The sequence below is a fragment of the Eurosta solidaginis genome, chromosome 3, assembly GCF_040869045.1.
Source record: "Eurosta solidaginis isolate ZX-2024a chromosome 3, ASM4086904v1, whole genome shotgun sequence".
Classification (NCBI taxonomy): Eukaryota; Metazoa; Arthropoda; class Insecta; order Diptera; family Tephritidae; genus Eurosta; species Eurosta solidaginis.
In genome coordinates this window covers 158,172,863-158,196,572 of record NC_090321.1, presented here as the reverse complement: position 1 = coordinate 158,196,572, position 23,710 = coordinate 158,172,863, and the positions used below count along the sequence as shown (strand labels likewise).

At 36.9% G+C, this 23,710-nt stretch overlaps 2 protein-coding genes across 8 annotated transcripts in view; both read right to left on the bottom strand.

Moving 5' to 3' along the window:
• Positions 1–23,710, bottom strand: part of LOC137244464 (zinc finger protein hangover-like) — a 242,577-nt gene that overhangs the window by 44,912 nt on the left and 173,955 nt on the right. For all 7 annotated transcript variants that reach the window (XM_067773465.1, XM_067773472.1, XM_067773469.1 and 4 more), the window contains one exon: positions 8,086–8,225. In XM_067773465.1, the coding sequence (XP_067629566.1) occupies positions 8,086–8,225 (140 nt within the window). The remainder of the gene's footprint in view (positions 1–8,085; positions 8,226–23,710) is intronic.
• The window catches only part of LOC137244470 (cilia- and flagella-associated protein 53-like), a 131,460-nt gene that overhangs the window by 92,310 nt on the left and 15,440 nt on the right, over positions 1–23,710 (bottom strand). The window lies entirely within an intron of this gene.

The window sequence follows — 23,710 nt, the reverse complement described above, 5'->3', positions numbered from 1 at the left end:
TCTGTGTGATTCGCTTCATTTCATCCAGAAGCACATATAGTGGGTGTTGGTCTGCATATGTATAATCCAATCTATTAATGATTGAATAAAAATTCAATTGGGTGTTGTGGTTCGTCAGAACGTTAGCAGCGGGTCCAGTAATTTTTGTGCGCATTATTCCCAGAGCACTGTAATATTTGGGGTGGTCTTGGAAGGTCTTTATAGCTTCTATGAATGTCCACACTTGCGATCTTCATGATCGGTATTGCTCCATATCCCCGTCAAATTTTGGTAGGGATTTGAAAAGCTCAAGGTCGATATCCTTGGCGTCAGTAATATTTAGTTTTACCTCTTCGTACAAAACCAATGCTTCCGCAGCGTTTCGTTGTTCTAGTGAGGCAATTTTCTCCATGAATTCCGTTTTTTGTTGCTGCATCTGGTTCGTCAGTACGGTGAACTGGGCATTTAGTTGGGCCAGTTGTTGTTCCATTGTACACTTATTTATGTTTCTGTGTTCGTCGTAGGATTTTTGCTTTTTTCCGCTCCGAAGTCTCCGTAAAGTATCCAGATTTTCACTTCACTTTTTTGTCTCAATTTTTCATAGATTTTTTGTTTTTTGTTTTTTTTTATTATTTATCCACTTTTTCCAATAAACGAGTGTTGGAAGTCTTTCTTCCCGTGGATTGATTTTTTCAATAGAAAAAAGGCTTAAGGTTCGGTTGAGCCCCCAGTTATGAGTCCGTGTTGGAAGTTGAAATAAAAATATAAGCAGAAGCTTCTTTCAATCTTCGTTTATTTTCAGAACTACCTACATTTTTGTGTTTACTTCTATTTATACTAATTCTAAATATTGTTTGTTTATTGACAAAGTTGTTATTCGAAATATGTTTACATGTTAAGTATAATGTTATCAAAATGCTTTGTTACTTATGAGACAAACAAGATTATGTTTCTTTGTTTGTTCTTCATTATCTCTTGAAGGGAAAAAGGTTATTGTTATTGTTATTGCTTACAGATATTTTAATTCGTAAACAATAATTATGTATGTGTTTGGTATGTATATATGTATATATGTATATATGTATATATCTATCTACTTAGGGTCTAAAGGTGTTAACTCGCGCACATAGGCGTATAAGTAAATGCATCTGTGTGTGAGATCTCTCGGCTGCCTTATATATGTGTATACATGATTTGATTATTGACGTAAATATCGCTTAGCATGGCCTTAGCATCGCCGTAGTGATAGTATAGCTTAGTGATGCTAATATCCGTGACAATATGATTAAGTTTTGCTATTTCATTCGTGGTCAGGTGTCAACATTTGACAACAGTTTTTTACTTGAAGTTGGGTAGAAATGATTGATGATATGAATTCTTTTATAAAGTATGAACCAGATACATAGGTGTTTATACTTAGGAGTTTTGCACCATCACAAAATAAGTATTAAATATTTAATTCTTTTATGAATTGGGTACAGTGCGCTAAATATATGCCCAAATTTTGCAAGACAAAAGTAATTAAAGCCTATTTTTGATGTGAAACATCTATAGTCGCACGTGAAATCGAGTTCAGGTGTGGCGACGGGTCGGCACGCTATATGATGGTACAGCTGCGGTCAAAATATTAGTAGTAGTATGTCCACTACTAAAAATGAATGGGCTGAAAAAGTATTCTATAAAAAAAATTTTTTGTTTCCCTCTTATAGCCCAAATATGTAACAAATCAAATCGTAAAACAATTTTAACCTTTATCTTATTTTAATAAGAAAAACAATTAAAAAAAACTGAAGCGAATTTTGCGCGGTCATAAACTTTTGTCATAACGTTCAGATGTTCTTTGGCAAATCGAAGTCTCTTTTGTACATGCGTTTTAGTCAACATCGCTACTTTTCTTGGACTGTGGCCACCCCAGTTTTTTATCAATTTTTTTCAACTTTCTTTTAACCATTTCATGCGTTTTTAAAGCATTTTCGTGCATTGAAATACAACCATGTGCTTAGTAAACAATAGCCGTCAGTAATCATTTTTTTATGAGGGCGCGCTGCTCGGGTGTGCAATTCATCTTTCTTGGCATAAATAAACTAACCTCACCGTTCCTTTTAAATTTTCACAAATATGGGGCGATAATATTAATTTCTTACACTTTTTTACGCACTACTAAGATTTTGGCTGACTAAAAAGCCGTCGCAACTTCATACAAATTAAAAACAAAAACAAACCAACAGGTAAAAACTTCTTAGTCTAACAGATTTTACAGTGGATACCGTTAAAAAACTTGGCCACATGAAATGAGCCATAAGCACTACTAAGGTTTTCACCGCAACTGTATACATGTATAGGCTATATGCAGTAGTGTGTACGGTGTGACGACGGGTCGCCATGCGCAGCCGACTGTGAGATTCTGCGTTAAGACAGGGTTCTCCCGGGGTCATTTGAGGATTACTTCGGGGTCATTTGGGGATCATTTCTTGATGATATTGGAGACTCTCCGGGGGATGTATTCAGTAAGTGTGAGTTTTGATATGTATATTTTTCTTTCATACAAATTATATGAGAAGAAAGTGCCTCAGTGCGATCAAAACTAGAGTTTGCATCAGTCGTCTGGAATCCGCTATACTCTTCAGGCCATTGTAAACTTTACCAAGTAGCGCAACTAACAGGTGATCGCTAAAAATTTGCACACACACACAAACATCACTAATGGCCATATTACGGAAATCTTAGGGAAACTGAAGTTAAATTTTTCAACGGACATAAAATGTTATAATTTTGGAATATATAGCATCTAGGACACCTTAATTGCAGTAATTGAAAGAAAATGTTTGCTTATACTCAAGTATTTAATTATTTTTTCTAAACTTATCTTAAATATTGATGTAACGACTGATCCAATGCAACTCTGCTCTTCCTACTGTTCTTCATTCCACTCCATTCGAGTGTCTCTTTCACTGAATTCGAGTGCCTTCCATTCTATTCGCAACATAACCTTAATTTAAGCTGCCAAACTATATAGTAAACAATGCTTCAGACTCTTAAAGAGTTGAAAAATTGAGCGCAAATTCATTCGATTTGCTTTTCAGCCTCTACACATCGATAATACCCATGATTCAATCACAAGAGGTTTGCTCGACAGACACATTTTTTGACAATTGCAGCCATTTTGCTCCCAAATCGAATTAACATCCGTTAACTGTGTTGTTTCTTTGCGAATTTTCGAAAAATATTAGTAGTAGAAATAGGAAGCAATCAGCTTACAAATACCAGATAAGTACATAACTGCATAATTCCTTAGAAAAATTATTTTAATTTTATGATGAATTTACATATTAACTATGCCATGATCTATTAGTGTGGCTGAACATACATAGGTTTTATGAAAAGTGAGGACACCAAGAAATCGTGCACTTTCGTAAACCTATGAATATACGAAACCTAAACCAATTCAAAATTCATCGTTCAACGTCAAAACCTCGACTATTAAATCGATTCACGCAAAAATGTCATTAGTAAATAATGAAGATGCCATAACGAAATGTAGTCAGTGGGCATGTTAACTTATTCAGGTAAAAGTCTAGAACAGGAGTCGACTGCTAATACGTGTCCAAAAATATCGAGAGAGGTGACCTCGACAACAATAATCCGAAGGCGGAAAAGGAAAATTGTATCTCTGTCCGGAGATAGTTGAAGTTGACAATTTTCATGTGATTGTTGTAATGTTTTTGTGCACTGAAAAAGATTTTGTGTACAAAAGGATTTTGCACGCATTTAATTTTGATCCCACCTCATTGGTGGACCGGCCAGGGTAATTTTTTATAAGCTCGGCTGAAGGCCGCCAACGCAACCCGGGGTCATTTTTCCGTTTTTCGTCAATATCTTTTGAACGAGCTAATATTTTTATTTCCTCCTTCGAATTATTGTTATCGAGGTCAATACGCATCTTTTGACACTTCTCTCGATACTTTTGGGCGCGTATTAAAAGTCGACTTTCTGTTCTATTAATTCCGTATATTCGGAACATTCGTCTCCATTTAAGAATTTGGAGAATCGGTTTATATTTGCAATATTATGCATATTCGGACCTCGTGAGGTATTATCAAATTAACGTATTCTGAATATTCTAAATTAACAGTTTATCCGGTACGCTTCCATGAATACTTAACGGAAAACAGCTTTCCGAAATTTCAGAATAAAAAGATGAATACTCCCTGTGTAGCACGACCGCACAAAAGCTTAACTCTTCTGTCAAAGTCAAGGAATATAAAGTTCTAAGACAATAAGCCATTTTCTTTTATTTTTGTTTTTGTCAGTTCATTGCGGCTGCTGAGTATCGTATCACTCCATGTCGGCTGCCTGTTCAAAATCATGCTATCTCAAAATATTTTTAAAAAATTTCCCAATTCAAGATTTGTCACAAAACCGCCCTATATTATAATTAGATTGATATTCTAAGAATGCTTTTCATTAACTCCCTCTTATGACAAAATGCATTGAACTTATGCTCATGTAGGGAGTTTTGGAAAAAAAAATTTGAGAGAGCGCATTTTTGAATAAAATTCTCACGTATTCAAACAATTTCTGAAAGAATGAACAAACCAACATAACTTTATCAATTCACGAAATATTTAGTAGAAAATGAATTATTTCCCCAAAATCCTTTGGTATTTGCAAATTTATTTTTACTACTAATATACTACAAAAGATACTTGTCTACTACAATTTCACTGAAGGGGATTGAATTATTCCCCGTTTTCGTTACTTCGTACAAGCAACCCGTCCAGATGTTTCAATTTGGGAGTGTCAAAGATCTGTCATCATTGAAGAACAAACCTCTAGTAATTGAATCATGGATAATACCAAAGGGGATAGAAATAATAGGAGGCGTCAGTTTATGTATAAATTTTGCATAGTGTACAAATACAAGTGTGTTGACTTCATTCTGACAGGCACTCGCTTAAGTGAGCATAACGGGAAAATCTGGGTTGCCTTTGTTGTTTCGGTTGAAAACGGTCTATTAGGGTTCTGTGCAGAGACGTAAGAGATTGAAACAGGGTTTATGTAGTCACAAAAGTGTTGCTCCTGTTCCACAGCATTTTAATTTTATATCATGGCGAAAAGTGTTCAGTTCATAGTTATTGATTTTCATTAAAATTTTAATTTATTACGGAGGGTTACTCCTTTAAGTGTAAAAAGCAGAGAAAACGTAGAGTTCTACAAATTACTGTGAAAAACTTTTTAGTTTGAATTTCTGTACCCAAGTTGACCATATTTGTGTAACACAAGAATCTGGAGGTCAATTCCTTAACTTTGAAGAACTGAAAAATTTACATGTATTGAAAACTCTTTGCGCACGCAATTTATTTATGAATTTAGTTGTGTTTTTATGCACAAAATTTTTAAACTAAAAACTAAATTTTCATTTGTCAGAAAAAATAAAGAAAAAACGGCCCAATGTCAAAAAACCCCCATCGAAATACAAACTGGCTGGTTTGTTTTTAATGAACTACATTGTATTTTTCTTGTATTTCGTTAGTTTTTTTAAATATAGTTCACACACTTACACCAGAACTCAAACCTTATTGGCTCCCTCGCCAAAAAATATAAGAGAAAATACATAGAAAATAAAGTAGTGTCATATAGAAATTTGATTTTTTTGCACTTACGGCACCATTTTATTGGCAGGAGACCTTCACAGCTACAAAAATTAAGGCGGATTTACACAGACGCTTTGGTTGCCTTGCATTCATTAATTAATCTGTCGGGCGAAGTATCGAATAATTTACATAAATGCTTTGGTTGCGTGCGTTTCATTGTTTTTCGTCTGGCGTTGTCAAAGCGTAGGACAACGCCAGACGAAAAAATAATGAAACGCCGTACGTTATCTTTGCTTTGAAGCGACCAAAGCGTTTATATAATTTTGCCCTTATGCATTTGTGTAAACAGCCTTAGAAGTGAATTTTTTCCATGTTACACGTGTGGCGCTTTATATTTTGACTCTAATTTAAATAAATTTTGTTTTCCGTATGTTTCCGCATAGTTGCAGGCTACAAATCTTCTAGTATTCTTATTTCCGAGGAAATATATGCAACTATTTCATCTGTCAATACTACAAAGTTTTATTAAACTATAAAATGCAACTCAGCTTGAAGTACTCTTATGTACCAAAAATGCAACTCTAGACCTGAGATTTGCATCAGGTGAGCGAGGCTGTTTGTAGTTTTGACGTTTATCGCTTAGTTGACACACTTGTATAGGTACACTATGACTTTTTGCCGAATTTATTTGTAATGTCCCATTTGTGGGGTAATTTTAAATTGCTTCTACACATTTTCATGAAGTATTTTTGTTTGTTTTAAGGGACTGTATTAATTAAACAATTCATCCTCTTTCCAACAATCACAATATGTATTAATATAAACTTCCCAAAAATGTGTACAAGGTAATTTTCTAATACCACCCAAGTTGGTACATTACAAATAAATATCGAACTGACGCCTCTTATTATTTCTATCCTCTTTTATAATACCCTGCCACCCTACATTGCTAGATGAATACTTATCAATGTCTTACCACTTGAAGTAAGGTGTTTGTGCAAAACTTAATGCTTTTTTTTTGACATAATATCCGGTACCATTGACTGTTCACAGTTACTTGGGTATTTGACTTTCAATTTCCCTAACAGAGCTCTTCTAAGAGGACTTGTAGAATTTAATCGCCTAGCCTTGATCTGGACTTTGCCATGTCAAGGTCTCGGTTTAAGGCACGTATTGAGTCTTATTACCTATCTCAGTAAATCTTATTTTAAAATTGTTAAACTAGTACTAAGTTAACCTGTAATCTAGTCAGTGAGGTTGTTACCATTTGATTTAATAAAGATATATGTATATGCAATTTTAAAGCTCACACTTACTGAATCTACTCGTATCATTTCGTTATGATTTTGGTAATTTCCTCAGGGTCCTCCCGAGGTCATTTAGGAAACCTTTGGCTATGATTTAGGGGAATTTCTTGGGGTCCTGCCGAGGTCGTTTGGGCATAATTTCGGGGACTCTCGGGCTCCTACGGGCCCTCTAGGAAAGATTCTGGGGACTTTCCCAGGTTCCTTTGAGGTCATTTCTGGATGATTTTTGATCTCTTCAATATCCTCCCAGGGTCATTTGGGGATCCCTTCGGAAAAAATCGTAACATTTTATTTATCACTATGCCATATTTAATTCTTATCGCAATCTGATCTTGTCTGCATATTACTTTTAGAAAATAATGTTGATATTTCACATCTGCAAGGCGTCCCGGGACGGCTCCCATTTTTTTTATTTCGAGAAACCTTTTAATTTAGGTAAACTTAGTTTGTAATAAGGTAGTAAATAGGTTGGGAGCAAGTAAACTTCATTGTCTGCATTTAAATGGTTTTTGTTGGGCATTTTTCTGCACAGTGCACTAAACAATTTTCCGCTTGGCCAAAGGAACATACGAGTAGCTTGACGGATTGGCCCAACATTACTAGTGTTGCCTTGATGTTTAACAAGGTTAGTACGGCCTGGAAGAAGTTGCTTTGCCTTACTCTAGTAGCCTTTTTCAGTAATTACGTAATTTTTGTCTTGCGATCCTTCCAGTGCTTCCAATATTGTATTTGCCCAATCTGGCATATCTTGTTCAACACGGTAAGCTTTGAATACTGGCTTTCTCAAAATCAAGGTTTCCTGTGATAGAGCATGTTATACCGCTTCAACGAATGTAGGCTTGCGATGTAGTATGCAGCTCGCTTTTTTCGTTTATTAATGTTTGAATTTTCCTGTTTAATTTAAACCCTTTTATCATAATTTTAAACTCCATTTTATTGCTGATGGGATGTGGGCAACCTTTTCAAGTGGGAGGCGTCAGATCGCCATCAGAATGAAAGGCAGAGACGTTCAAGGGCTAACTCCGGTACACATTTTATAACTAAATACCCCAAAGCGATTTAAAAATTTCACTTTTAATACAACATGGCCACAGCTATAAAAAAGTTACTTGCCAATTTCACTACCGTCGGTCTTATAAAATCAGATGAAAAATTGGCATTCTTATTTATATAAGTGCATAATGGATGAGTATATATATTCTTACTCTTTTGCATGCTCGTCCCGCTCAGTTTGATCACTAATCTTCCTTCTTTGTTTCTGGCACTCGTCATATCGTAAGTTACTTTCCTCGCTTATGGTCGCAATCGTTTTGAATAACTTGCGCTCCAAATTGTTTTGGTTCGTCTATAAACATATACATGTAAATATGTTAGGGGCCGTTGTCATCTTCGTCTAACAATAACTGACACTTTATTTGACAGAAACCGTTCGGTAATCTGTCAGATAAAGTGCCGGATAGCGGTAACCGGGGGCATTAGGGTCCTTGCAACAATTTTTTAACTCAGAGCTAATTTTAAAATTTGTCAAAATAGAAGCTAACTCTAAGTTAAAAATATAACTTTTCGCTCTGCAAATGGTTCTAATAGTCCAATTCCCTACTAGTAATAAATGCCATTGGCACATCATCAATTAGTTACACTGCGTGACAAGAAAAAGCAAATTGAAAGTATCTTTTTTTAGGTTCACATATATTGTTTGCCTTACCAAGCATACTAAGACATAATACCCAAAATTTTCAATACACCGTCAATATCTGGAGTTAGGTGCCAAAACTCCCTTTTCATAGGTTAAGGCATATATTGGCTCTGTAGCATTTGTTGTTTATTCAAGTCATGTTTGATGGAGTTGAAAAGAGGACATTTTGCCGCTTTTAACAGTATAAGAGTTTATAATATAGGTGATAAATACTAGAAAAATTTTAAAATTATATAGAAAATTTATTTTTTTTATTTTTTCTCTTTTCTATCTTTTTATAACCCGCCGAAGACTTGTTGGTCCTATGCGCCGGCAAATTGAACATCCTGTCAAAATGCTGCCAAAACCCTTAAAAGTAGCTATCTTGAACATCCTGTCAGGCAGTTGACGGATAATAGCCGTGTTTTTTAACACGCGTATATCCGTTTACGCTTAAACTTTATATTGACTGCTAAGAGACAAACTATAAATACACCTCTGAAATTGCTGCGCATAAATTTTGTCCTACTAAATTTCAATACGCATTATACTCAGATGTAACTGAAATATGTGTCTTTGTTTCACCCTGTACACTAATTCTATGTATTATATGTGTGTCCACAATTCATCGCAACTGATTCAGCTATATGTTATACCCTATGGCCATCAGAGCGTTGCGTCTCCGCTTTTCGCTACACCCTGTTGCTGTAGCTAGTTGTTTTACCACAGCCGCTAGATGGGTCTCCTAAGCATTATCTAAGCGAAGATAGGCGTTTTTTAACACGCGCAAACGAAACGTATACGCGCGTGTTAAAAAACACGGCTAATATTTCACACTTGTTTTATCCACAATTCTTAAAACATACTTATAACTTGTAAGCACTAATGTCAACCATTTTTGGGGCATGAAAGAAAAGATAAATTATAGATTCATTCTATAGCAACCAAGAAAAGCAGTTGTCTTTCATTCGTCACCAATCATGATTCAATCACAAGAGGTTTGCTCGACAGAGCAATTTCGCTCCCGAATCGAATTGAAATTCGTTAACTGTGTTGTCTCTTTGCGAATTTTTGAAAAATATTAGTAGTAGAAATAGGAATCAATCAGTTTACAAATACCCGATAAGTACTGACTTGCATAATTCTTTAGAACATAGTTTTAATTTTCTGATGAATTTATTAACTATGCCGTGATCTATTATTGTGGGTGAAAATAGGTTTTATGAAAAGTACGGACACCAAGGAATCGTGCACTTTCGTAAACCTATGAACATCCAAAACTAAACCAAATAAAAGTTAATCGTTCAACGTCAAAAACTCGACTAGTAAACCGATTCGCGTAAAAATGTCATTAGTAATTGAGCACGTTAACTTATACATTCCGTATGTTCGGAACATACGTCTCCATTTAAGAATTTGTGGAATCGTTTTACATTCGGAATATTATGTATATACTTATTTGGAATATTCGGACTTCGTGAGGTAGTATCAAATGAACGTATTCCGAATATTCTAAATTAACGGTTTATCCGAAACGCTTCCACTTAATACTTAACGTAAAAGACCTTTCCGAAATTTCAGAATAAAAAGGTGAATACGACCTGCTGAGTAGAGTATCACCCCGTGTCGGCTGCCTGTTCAAAATCGTGATATCTCAAAATATTTTTAAAAAATTTCCCAATTCAGGATTTGTCACAAAACCGCCCTATATTAGAGTTACATTGAAGAACGCTTCATCTCAGAATGCTTTTCATTAACTCCCTCTTATGACAAAATGCATTGAACTTATGCTCATATAGGGAGTTTTTGAAACAAATTTTGAGATAGTGCATTTTTGAATAAAATCCTAACGTACGGCTTTCTTAAAACAATTTCTGAAAGAATGACCAAACCAATATAACTTTATCAATTCACAAAATATTTAGTAGAAAATGAATTATTTCCCCAAAAACTTTTGGCATTTACAAATTTATTATCACTACTAATACACTACCAAAGATACTTTTATACTACAATTTTCACTGAAGGGGATTGAATTATTCCCCGTTTTCCTTACTTCGTAAAAGCAACCCTTCCAGATTTTCAATTTGGGAGTGTCAACGATTTGTCATCATTGGAGAACAAACCTCTAGTAATTGAATCATGGGCACCAATATACTTTTTCTCGTATATTGTAAACACACGTGGTTGTAAACCCACCATCCTAAATATAAAATAGTTTCTAAAAAATAATAAGTTGTTAAAAAAAGGTCAAATGGACTAGGAGCAAATAAATGCGCAAAGACACACACTGTTGCAGTTGAAAGTATAGTGTGCCGCGATAGGTGTCAACACTAGCGAAGGCGTCGCTCGCAGGCTCTCGTCGGAAGAACGTGGGGTATGTCCAGTCAGCAGGAAAACATAATTAGCACAAGAGCCAACGAAAATGACAATGGGTTGCAGAAAAATAAGAACAATGGCAGCGGTTGCAAATAATCGACATTCATTCATTCATTTATTAATAATTTTCTCGAGTTTATAATTATGATGAATCGATCAGTTATTCGGCTATTTTAGGCAGGAATTATATAGTGGGGCAAAACTCGAAATGGATGAAATTGAGTTTTTAAATGAAGATACGGTGAAGTTTGTTGGAAACAAAACCTCTGATGTCAGCGGTGACGACAAAATAAATTTAGCTAAGGATAACCAAACAATGGCTGAGGCCATAGACGAAATAATAGCCTTAGAAATACAAAGTGAAAGAAAAATGAAAATCCCTTTAGTATTAAACGATAACAATCCCTTCAGTTGTATATCTAGAAGAGTATCTTATAATTGAAAGGCAGAATTGCAAAAAATTATAGAGGACTATGCTAGGAAAGGGTATATTTGTATGTCCCAGTGATTCGGGGTCGTATCCCCGATAGTGCTAGTTAAAAAGAATACTGGAGATCTTAAAATGTGTGTCGCCTATATGAAATTAAATAAAATCACTGCCAAAGACAATTACGCAATACCGTTTATTGATGACTTACTCGATAGCTAAAATAATAGCTATCTCGTTTACTACGCCGTTGGGGCAATTTGAATGTTTAAAGATGCCTTTTGGGCTAAGGAATGCTTCTGCTACTTTTCAAAAATTTATTAACAACATTTTTGCCGAAATGATACGCGAAGGTGAGGTAATTGTGTGTCTTGACGACATAATGACGGAAACGTTAGAAGAACATTTGCATATTTTACGTTTTTCAACGGTTAGTGCAAACTAAATTAGAGCTGCGATTAGACAAAAGTAAGTTTATGATGACAAAAATACCCTATTTAGGCTACTCTATTACAGACAAAGGGATAAAGGCAGAGGAAAAAGGGTTGGGAGTAATTAAAAGCTATGCAGTACCAACCTAGTTGCAAAAAGTACATAGTTTTCTAGGATTATGCTCATACTTCCGTAGATTCATAATCGATTTTCGACCATAGCGAAACCACTTTACGACTTGTTAAAGAAGGGAGAAAAATTTTGATTTGGCTGAGCTGAACTTAAAACTTTCGACACACTTAAAGCAAAGTTGTTGGCAGCCCCAGTATTGGCAATATACGCATTAAGTGGAACAACAATTTTAGTTATTTCCACGAACACATTTGAAGAAACCCTAATAATATGCCAAAATAGGGACAATCACATAAGGCAAATAGGGAAAAAGTTAGAATATAAAGAAAGTACCATATAACAGATGAGAAATGGACTAGTTAATAAAAAGAACGGCAACGATCTGTTGTTGTACGTACCTTACGTACGATTTTGCATAGGATACCAAAATTACTTAATCGTTTGAAATTATTCAGGTAGATCATTGTGGGCCAATCCATAGTGAAAATACAAAAAAGAAACAACTTCTGGTATTTGTAGATGAGTTTACGAAGTTCGTTCGCCTGTATCCCTCAAAGACGACAGCGTCAAAAGAATATTGGCGTTAAAAGAATATTTTAGAGCGTATAGTAGGCCCAAAACAATAGTTTCAGATAGAGGGTCGTGTTTTATATAATAACGTAATAACATAGAGCACATAAAAGTGGCCACAAACTCTACTCGGTCAAACGGCCAAGCAGAGATGTGTAACAAAACCTTAGGACCAATGATACCTTAAATGACAAACTTCGGAAAAGATATAAGCTGGGAAAAATTATTACAGTCAGCAGATAATTCAGTGAATAACTGATACACAAAGCGACCAAAGAACACCCCAGCGTCTGTTCGGCTTTACTCAAAGAGGAAAAGTCATTGATAGCATGAAAAAAATGTTTTAGAAGCGGCGAAACCCCAAGGGCTTCGGGATATAGAAACCTTCAGGGACCAAGCGGAAGTAGAACAACAAAAATCTCAAATGTATAATAAAGAAAATTCAGATTCCAAACGTCAAATGTCACGTACATTTGATGTAGGAGATTCTAATATAAGCTCTCAAATAGGAGCTTCTAGAAACTCATACTAAAGTTCAAAGGACCCTACAGAATATCCATAATTCTAGAAAACCATCTTTATCTGGTTAAAGATGTAGAGGGTTTCCAACAGACACAAATTCCCTATATAGGTATGTGATCAATTGAAAACTATCACAAAAATAAATAAAAACAAGTAAAGGCGCCTAAGTTCGGGTGCAACCGGACATTATATACTCAGCGTGAGCTTCAATTGCACATTTCATTTCAGATAAATAACTTTTCTAAATAACACGTGGCACTGCTCGTTTAAAAAAATATTTCTCCCAATTTCCTCTTACAATAAAACTTGATAAGTGAAATATCATTGATTCAAAACTATTTTTTGCTAAGTTATAGCTTATTATTCTAGTCTACCACCCTTTTAAACTTGTTTTATAACTAAGCTGTCGTGGTCTTTAACCGATCCCGTCCATTTTTACTAGAAATATTTTTTGCTATAAGGAAAATATGTGTACACAATTTCATTACGATATGTTAATTTTTCTTCGAGTTATGGCTCCCGAAACATAGAAAATTGCTTAGTCATAAAAGGGGCTGTGCTCATTTTATAAAATTCGGAGCTTTTCCTATTTATTGTTATAAATCCACTTGGCTTATAGCTTATTTTATTCGTCCATGCCCCTTTTAAAAATCTTTTATATAAAATTGGGCGTGGTCCTTAACCGATTTCGTTAATTTTTCTTCAAAGCATTCCTTCTAGTGAAAGCAACCTCTCTGCCGAATTTTGTTACGATAGGCAGAGCCGTAGAGAGAAAATCCGGGCCCGGGACTAAACAATTTACGGGCCCCTTATAAAAACTCCACTAATACATTTGATTAATTTGAATTAATGACGTCTCATTCATGAATCATTATTGATGGATTACATCAAAAAAAAATTTTCCCACCTCAACTAAATGATTTTTGGACTAAGAGCTGAAAGTAAAATTAATACAGAATGTTTACTATTTATACTGTTTTATTGTAACGTAGAAATAAAATTCTCTTTTAACAGCCACATATTGTTTCAAGTAATCTTTTATAGTTATTTGGTAACATTTTAATACATTTCTGATAAATTTAATGATTATTATAAATTTTAGTTATTCAGTATAGAAGGTTCGGATATCAAAGAGTGGCTTTTCTTGCTTTTTTCGCTGCAAAATTTTTTATAATAATATCAAAATTTAACTGCCAAAACGGATTCAACGCAAAGCGTGGCAAGTCCTGAAACTCGCACTTGAGATGAAAGCGATCTATGAAAGTTTTTGATTCTTGCAAGGACGCTGAAAGAATGTTCTGCACTATCTACAGTAACAGGTATAGTGCAAAAGATACGTAAAGCAACACAAATGTTGGGGAAAATTGTATACAGGTTTTGAACATAAATGGCATTTAGCAATTCTAGTGGTGACAGATCTTTATCAAAATTTGCTTCGTAAATGTGTTTCAAGTGAATTATTTCGCATTCCAAGCTTTTGAGAAATGTCCGACTGGTATTTTTCGACAAATTTTGCTGCGCTCGCCCGAACCGCAGTTTCATCCATGTCTTCAAATTGCCACAAAAAGGAAAACGTTTCGCTCAAATTTCTCATAGCTGCAAATCGTTCAGTAATGTCAGTGATTACCGAATCAACGATCACAGATATATTCGAACTTGTTGATGTACTTGAGAATGGCGGTAACATCGCCGTATGCTTGCGCAGTCAAATTTGGGATTTGTCTGAAAGACTATGAAGAGAGCTCGGTACATTTTTTTTGAGGACGTCCCATCGTTGTGAACTGCTGCTGAAAATAGTAAAACATTTTTGTACAACTCCGAAAAAAGTAATTGCAGCCGTACAACATTCTGCAGCATCAACACCACATAAATTGAGACTGTCGGTTGCACAAAGCGAGTAATCAGCATTTCAGTTTTTGTAGAGAATGTGACATCATGCTCCGTTGTAAGCTCCTTTCATATTGGCGCCGTTATCGTACCCGACGTTATCGTGCACGACAATCTTCAATCAAGTATGGCAAATTAGATCAGCGATTTTCTGACCAGTTTTTTGGTTACAATTCACGAAAGCCAAAAACCGTTCTTGAATTGTAAAATTTGTTGCTTTCGAATTGAAATGGAGTTAGCGCAAAATGAACGTAGTCAATGTGGCATATCATCAACGATAATGGCAAAATACTTGGCTTTCTTGCCTTGATCAAATATAGTTTCCCTCACGTGCACAAATTTCTATAAACTCGTTCTGAATCTCTGGGGAAAGATAGTGAACTTGTAAACGTTTGTGCTCTCGTTGTGAAAATCATAACTTTCTCCAAATGATCTCTAAGTATCGGATCATACCGATCAAAAATCGTTGGATCATGTGGTCCACTTGTGTCATACTAGAGTACTTACCATTATACTCCACTGTAATGCAGCAATGGACCAGCTCGTGTGTCTACACGAACATATTGTAAGCCGATCGTTGCTGGTTTTTAACGATAGTAATCACTACACAATGTTTATTGGACTGTTGGTACTCCATGGATTACTCTGATGTAAAGCGGAGCTGGAGTATATGATCCAATCCTAGGACATCGCAATGTTAATTGGAACATATTTTTTGTATGAATTGTGATTAATTTGGAGCATTCGCTTGGTCCATAGCGAGTACTCCATACATGCATGCATGGAGTACTCGCGATTTTTGCAGGGTAATTGCTTATGAGTTCTAAGATGCCCAAAAAATTTCCATTGTTTCGTTAACCAAGATATTGTAACGAATTTATTGCAATTCCGCTTATTTGCAACCTTCTACTAACGTTCTATTCAGTAAACTGTTGAATAAATAACTCCAATATTCAATAATGCAAAATGGCCTTTATTAAAATACTTCACAATAACACTTCTACTTCTCAACAGATAGCGTGCTTAAATCAAACTGATTGCCATGCCTCAGCTGGCGCTCTTTTATACTCTTCGATTTCCTCGTTTGCATATTTCTAGGCGTTTCTAGAAGTTACTCTTTGTTTACCAGCTATAAAATTACCGGCTATAGCTACAGATGCACGTTTCTCATATGCGCGTATATATGTGAGTAATACTTGCACAAATGATTTCCTACTTTTGTGAGCATCTCAGATGAGATATATGCATGTGTTTGTGCGCTTCTCTCCGCTGCGTGTACGTACATATGTGTAGCCATAATGATTGATTTGTTGATTTGCATCCAAGTCATTGCTTAGTATCGGCTTAGAAATGATAGTATCTCTTATTGCTAATATTCGTCACAATATATACTTGGCCTCTTTCACCCAAAAATAAAATAGTGTCTAAAATTCTATATAAAATTTCTTTCACTTTTGAGTTTCAGTGATTAGATATCCATTGATAAGTGTATTAATTGTGAATATAACATTTAATGTGATCTTGAGTATTTTCGTGTGATGGCAGTTTATCGTATAGCTTCTTCCATACCTGGAATTTCGAATATCCGCCAGGACAACAAATTTTAGGTCGATTTAAAGTATTGGTGCTTAACAGACGACATGGCAGGCAATAAAAATCATTGCTACTGGCACTCCACACAACCAGTCACGCTCTACTTTCTCTCCATTTGGCAAGATTCTGTTTAATAACGTGGTAGGAAATGCCTCGTCATTACAATCAAGTGGAAAAATAACAGGACACTTTTGATGACCTCGACCAATTATTTCGTTGACTTCTTCAGATCGGAAAACTCATTTTTGACGGTACCGATATCAAAGTCGTTTAAATAATCTGGACTTTGATACAAAGTTGGTGGTATTGTTGGAAGACTTTTTGAAGATGAACCTTCATCAGTGTCACCACGAAAACTTTACGATTTTGGACTCATGTAAACATACATTTGATGTTTTTATTGTCTCCCTGTTCGAAGGCCCAGGCAAAAAATCATTATCAATATTCGTTGCTTTTGAAATTCGGCTTAAAATTTGCACATGGAACAACTAAAGACTCTACTGAATTAAAAAAAAATCTTAGTACCTCTAAATCGCGGGCCCCCTGAGAAACCCCTGGCCCGGGGGACGATAGGTTTAACGATTTTTGGTTTATGATTAATAATATTTGTAAAATTGATTTTATCACAAGTAGGCGGTGCCACGCCCATTTTAAAAAATATCAGTCCACACGTCAAATTTCAACCTAGGTGTATTATTTACTAAATAATGAAGTTTTAAGTTTTCCAAAATGTTATATATATAAAAAGTGGGCGTGGTTATCATCCCATTTCGCTCATTTTCAATACCAATCTATACTGGGTCCAGATAAGATCGTGTACCAAATTTGGTGAAGATATCTCAATATTTACTCAAGTTATCGTGTTAACGGGCGGCCGGACGGACATACGGGCGGACGGACAGACGGACGGACGGAAGGACATGTACAACCAACCGTTATCCAATCAAAGTTAATATACTCTGTGTTAATATACGCTGAGTATAATAAAAAAACAAGATGTATGAATATGTAAAGTAGCACTAATATATTTGGCGTAGATTCAGGGGATTTATTATAAATTTATAGTACAAAATAACTCAGACTATCTGGCATCACTGTTCGATTATACTTAAAACCATTGTCGATAAAGCAAGTGTGTGTGATATCTTATCCGTCAACTGCCTGACAGGATGTTCAAGATGGCTACTTTTTAGCGTTTTGGTAGCGCTTTGACACGATCTTCAATATGGCGGCGCACAGGGCTGGCTATCTTCAGTGGGTGATAGAAAGAGATACAGAATGAGACCACGATAGTCAATTAAAAATCAGGTGATCGGTTCTATTTGTAATTTTGACATCTATGCAGAAGTTATCACACTTGTCATATCCACAATGCTTAAAACATACTTGTAACTTGTAAGCATGAAAGAAAAGATTAATTAGATAGCAAACAAGAAAATCAGTTGTCTTTCATTCGGCTCCAATATACTTATACGGGGGTCCTTGTTTTGCTTATTTTCGATGACATGGCGGGGGGGGGGGGGGGGGGGTGGAGGAGTCTAGATGATGATTTCGTCATCTGTAGTTATTTACTTTTTTACACGAATGGCAATCCTCACATTATCTTTGCTTGAAAACGAAACGAATTTTCGCAAATAATGCATACGTTGGGAGAATTACCGCGCGCTATTCACTTGCCTAAATTTCCTCTGTCAGTGTATTGTTTCATTTTGATGGAGTATTGTAAGCGTAGCAAAGCCAGTTAACATTTGTGTTACCGCTGATTCCATTACCCAAAGTTAATTGTTTAAATAGGATGTCATTTCAAATAGACAAATCCAAGTTATACCAAAAATTGTTTGAAAGTTTTGAAAAATCGCATACAAGTACGAAAGTACAAAATGTACAAAAGTTAGTGAACGAAGTGTGGCGAAATTATGAATTACAAGCAAAGTCCGACAAGGAACTAGATATTATTGTATCTAAGAGAACTGCACAAGAATTGCAAACAGCGACGAAGAAGAAATCCAATGCTCTCAATTTTTTTTCCAAGGTAAGTGACGAAATCATTTTGGGGTGTTAGTTTTCTGTATGATATGGGTTCGATTCCCGCTGTTTAGGCCATCAAGCTAAACCCAAGAATGAGCACGGCCAGTAGTGACCCAGCCTAATGTAAACTATCTATGTTTGCTTCTATCTACTTTCGCGCACTAACCCCAACGGCTATATATATCCGTGCAGACGTATGTGTATGTGTTGGTGCGCGACTTTCCAATTTAACTTTCCAATTTAACTTACTTTCGTTCAATTACCCCTCAAAACCGCTTTTCGACGGAATTGAGGGCTGAACGCGTTTTATAAGAAAGAAACTCTTTCACTTCTTTTTTGGAAACCTCCGTGATCACTGCAGCCATCAGCCCTGTTATAGGTAAGATTTTCTTTTCGCTTGCATAACTTAACCTACATATAATTAATTACATTGTGAATTAGCTTTTGAATTATATATTGTGAGTTAGCTTTGAAGTGCAAATATTTAAATTGTTAAATTCTTGAATTTAATCTGTGGTGTGTTCTTTTCCTTTTTTCTCTTTTTTCAACGAGCGCAAAAACCCCTTGGGAACTCATTATAGAGCTATCGAAGCCCCAAGAGGTTTTTACATGGTCCTACTACGCCGGAATAATTATAGAAACCATTGAATTACCAGCGACCAACTGGATAACCACAGCACACAAAAGCGTTTCAAAAGCCAACCATTAATATAACCACAGCACACAAAAGCGTTTCAAAAGCAACCATCAATATAACCACAAAAAAGCGTTTCAAAAGCTAGACGTTAGCAGCACCACACAAAAGCGTTTCAAAAGCGACAAGCATTACACCAGCAAACAAAAACGAGCGGTCAAACAAAGGCACAAAGGTACGTGGTTTGAGTTCAATTTTTTTGTTTTGTTTTTTGCACAAGTAGGGAATTTACATATACTAACTTCCCGGCGTACCAATATCGCGATTTTATTAATAAAAACCAAACAATTATACGTATGTGTGGCAATTAAGTCACACAGATTTACATAAAGTCTTTTGATTTGGTATTTTGTTTGCTGTAGCGCATATTTTCGAGGAATATCGCAACCATCTGCACAAATTCAACATAACCCCACTTTTTCACTGTAGTATGGCAATTTCTTTGCAACAACACTTTAACGCACTTTATCGAAAGTCACTGCCAATATTTTAGAACCATTGAACACTTAAGTGTATCCATTGAACCAATTCTTTAGGCTCTGACATAAATCAGCGTTACCACCATTAAATCAAAGTCACTTAACCTTATTTTCTTATATACACAACACTAACACTGCGGTGAGTTGGGTGACAAGAGTGTTCGCATAAAAGCACAATCAGCTGAAAAAATTAAAGGCAATATACATATAGAATAATTTGCGTGTTTACCCCTTAGCGGCAATATACACAGCATAATTAACGTGTTTACCCCTTGGCGGCAATCCATTATATTGGGCATATACTAGCTACTGCGTCCTATCTTAAGCTGAACGTGCCTTCGTGAGCTACCCTATTAACAAGTTAGATCCATTTTGCCCTTAATCTCAGTACTGATACCATGTCGAAAGCGATGGAAAGTTACATCAGGGTGGCTGATGAAGTCATAGAGTTTGAAGCTGACTTCAACTCCACACGCGACTCCGAGCATACCAAGTATACTCTGGCTATCCAGCAAGAAGAGTTAAAGGCAAAGTGGAAAAAAGCAAAAACAGCCCATGATGAGATATTAGCTGGGGACACTCTAGAGGGAAAAAATATATCAGCTGTTAAGATAAAACACAAAAGTGCTTATGCAGTCTACTTGCGTTGCATGTCAAACATATCAACGCGACAGACCACATTCAACAAAACCTGACCCTAAGCCCGAAGAACAGCACGAAAGGGATACAAATATGCGTCTACCCCCGTGTGACACTGATGTGTTCAAGGGAGACTACTTATCCGGGCCTACATTCAGAGACCTCTTTACGGTCATATATATTTTAAATAAGCGACTCACCCCGGTAGAGAGATTGTACCACTTGATACAAAAGACCCAGGGTGAGACTAAAGAGATAGTGCAAAAGTGCCCACTCACAAACGAAGGGTTCGGTATAGCGTGGCAAAATCTGGTAGACAGATACGAAAACAAACGCATACTAGTGAATACTCAGCTGAAGACACTGTTCAGCTTAGAGGCGGTCGAAAAGGAATGCGGCACTTCAATTAAAAAGTAGCAGCGAGACATCAACAACTGTATCGCATCCTTAAAGACACATCAAATCGATGTGCCAAATTGGGATGCGATTATAACTTATTTGTGCTCAACGAAATTACCAAAACGCACACTAGCCTTATGGGAGCAAACGGTTCAAAATAAAACAGAAATATCCAAGTGGGAACATATGGATAAATTCTTACAGAACCGTTTCCAGACACTTGACAGTCTCTGGCATAACTGAGGATAGCCTGGAAACCAAGAACCCGAAAACCCATAATGGTAGACAATCCACTGAAAACTCTCACAGAAAGCTAGGTGCTTTTAAGACGAGTGTAACCAAAGGTGCGTGCAAGATGTGTAAATCCACTTAGCACAAACTACAACATTGCCAACGGTTCCGCACATTGGCGGTTTCCGATAGAATCACCTTCATTAAAAACAAGAAAGGGTGTATTAACTGCCTATCCTCAGGACATACTGTGTCTAGGTGTTCAAGCTCCTACAATTGCGCCACCTGCAAGCAAAGACACAATACGCTCCTACATATTCAGGCAACGGACATCAACCAAAACGCAAACAACAACAATACCCACCCTGGCCCATCAGCCCAAGCGCAACAGCGACGCACCTATTCCAATAACCAAAGCACTGGAAATAACCAAAGCAATAGAAATAACCACTTCAAGGCCTGCTTTACAAACACAAGTAAAGGGGTTTTACTAGGTACGGCCCGCATCAATATATTCTACAACAACAGCAACTTCTCCGCGCGGGCACTTAGAGATTCGGGGTCAGAATGTACTTTCATAACTGAAAGACTTAAACGTCGCATAAACTTGCCATCTCAGCGGATGTCTGCGCATGTGTCAGGCATCACCAATCAAGTGTCAGCACAAGTAAAGGAGGCGTGTCATATACAACTGCGATCTCCAATTGATCCGACAATAAATATTGCCACCACCGTGCTTGTGAGCAAGTCGACCTGATATTAGGAGGCGACATCTATGCACAGGTGATGTTAGGGGGAATAAAGAAAGACGTGTTAGGAACACTGCTGGCCCAAGAGACGGTATTCGGCTGGATATTGACCGGCCAAACCGAAACAATCTCACCCAGAGAGAAATATGTGTCCTTTGTCAGTGAAGTGCAATTAGACAGAGAGCTACGATCATTTTGGGAAACAGAGGAAGTCCCCAAGGACAAAACGTACAACCATGATGACAAGTATTGTGAAGAATTATATAAGAACACAACGATTCGAAATGATAAGGGTAAATATATTGTATCCTTGCCTTTTAAACAGGAATTTCCAAAATATAAACAATTAGGTCCCTCATTAAAAATTGCGTGTTCACAATTTTTCCGAATGGAAACGCGTTTAGCTAAAAACCCACCATTACAGTCAGAATACAACAGGGTCTTAGCAGAGTATGAAACCTTGGGGCATATGTCCCGGATACCAACACACATCCCCGCTGAAGACTGTGATACCTATTTTTTACCACATCATGCCGTCAAAAAGGAAGAAAGCACAACAACCAAAGTGAGAGTGGTGTTCAATGCGTCATCATCAACTGCAAACGGAGTCAGCCTCAACGACATCCTCCATCCGGGGTCAGTTCTACAGAATGATTTAACCATTCTCATATTAAGGTGGCGTTTCTTCAAATATGTCTTCAACAGCGACATAGAGAAAATGTACAGACAGATTCTGTTGCACGATGATCACACTAAGTATCAACGGATTGTATTCCGAACAGAAAGTACGCAGCCAATACAACTATATGAGTTGAAAACGGTCACCTTCGGAGTTAACTGTGCACCGTACCTTGCAATACGAACACTGCTCCAGTTAGCGGACGACGTGGAGCACAGCCACCCTATAGCATCAGATATACTACGAAATGCAATGTACGTTGACGACGTGCTAGCAGGAGGTCACACTATTACCAACACCATTAAAGCAAGGGATCAAATAACTACAGCCCTGGGGACAGCAGGATTCTCGCTGAGGAAATGGACCGCCAACTCGAACAAACTACTTAAAGTCCTACCAAAGGCTCACCTCCTAAACGAATATTTCCTAGACTTCGAGGTTACCAGTATGGTTAAAGCACTCGGCATCAGGTGGAACGCCCACTCAGATACCTTTTACTACAAAACGAAACCCATAGAGGAACAGTCTAGCTTTACAAAACGGAAAATTCTGTGGGCGATAGCAAAATTATTTGACCCATTAGGGTGGCTGGCACCATTCGTGGTTACCGCCAAAATGTTGATGCAAGGCATCTGGTTAGAGGGAACAGGATGGGATGAAACCGTGTCGCCAGTCTCGCTGGATCGGTGGCAAAGTTTCATTGAAAGTTACCAGCACATAGAAAAAATTAAGATCCAACGCTGGGTACACTTTTCACTAACAGCCACAGTGGAGATCCACGAATTCTGTGACGCGTCAGAAAAAGCATACGCAGCCACCGTTTACCTACGCGTCAATATTAATGAGCAAGTATTTGTAAGCCTGCTATTAGCCAAATCAAGAGTCGCGCCCGTAAAAACTATCTCCTTACTAAGACTAGAACTTTATGGATCAGTTCTCCTTGCAGAAACCTTAGAATCTATCAACAAGAACCTTAATTTAGGCAAACATAAAACCTTATCATGAACTGACTCAACTATTGTCTTAGCTTGGTTACGGAAACTTCCGTGCTCATGGTCAACCTTCGTGGCCCACCGTGTGACAAAGATAATAGACCAAGTTGGGAACACGGACTGGCGTCACGTGGACTCAGCGTCAAACCCTGCAGACTTAGCCAGTAGAGGGCTATTAGCGCAAGAGCTAGTAAACAATTCCTTGTGGTGGGAAGGCCCATCTTGGCTGCAGCAAGATGACAAAGAATGGCCAAAACAGGAAATAAGCTACACCACAACCATGGAAGAAAAAAGGTTACAAGTCCACACAACCTCGGTTAACC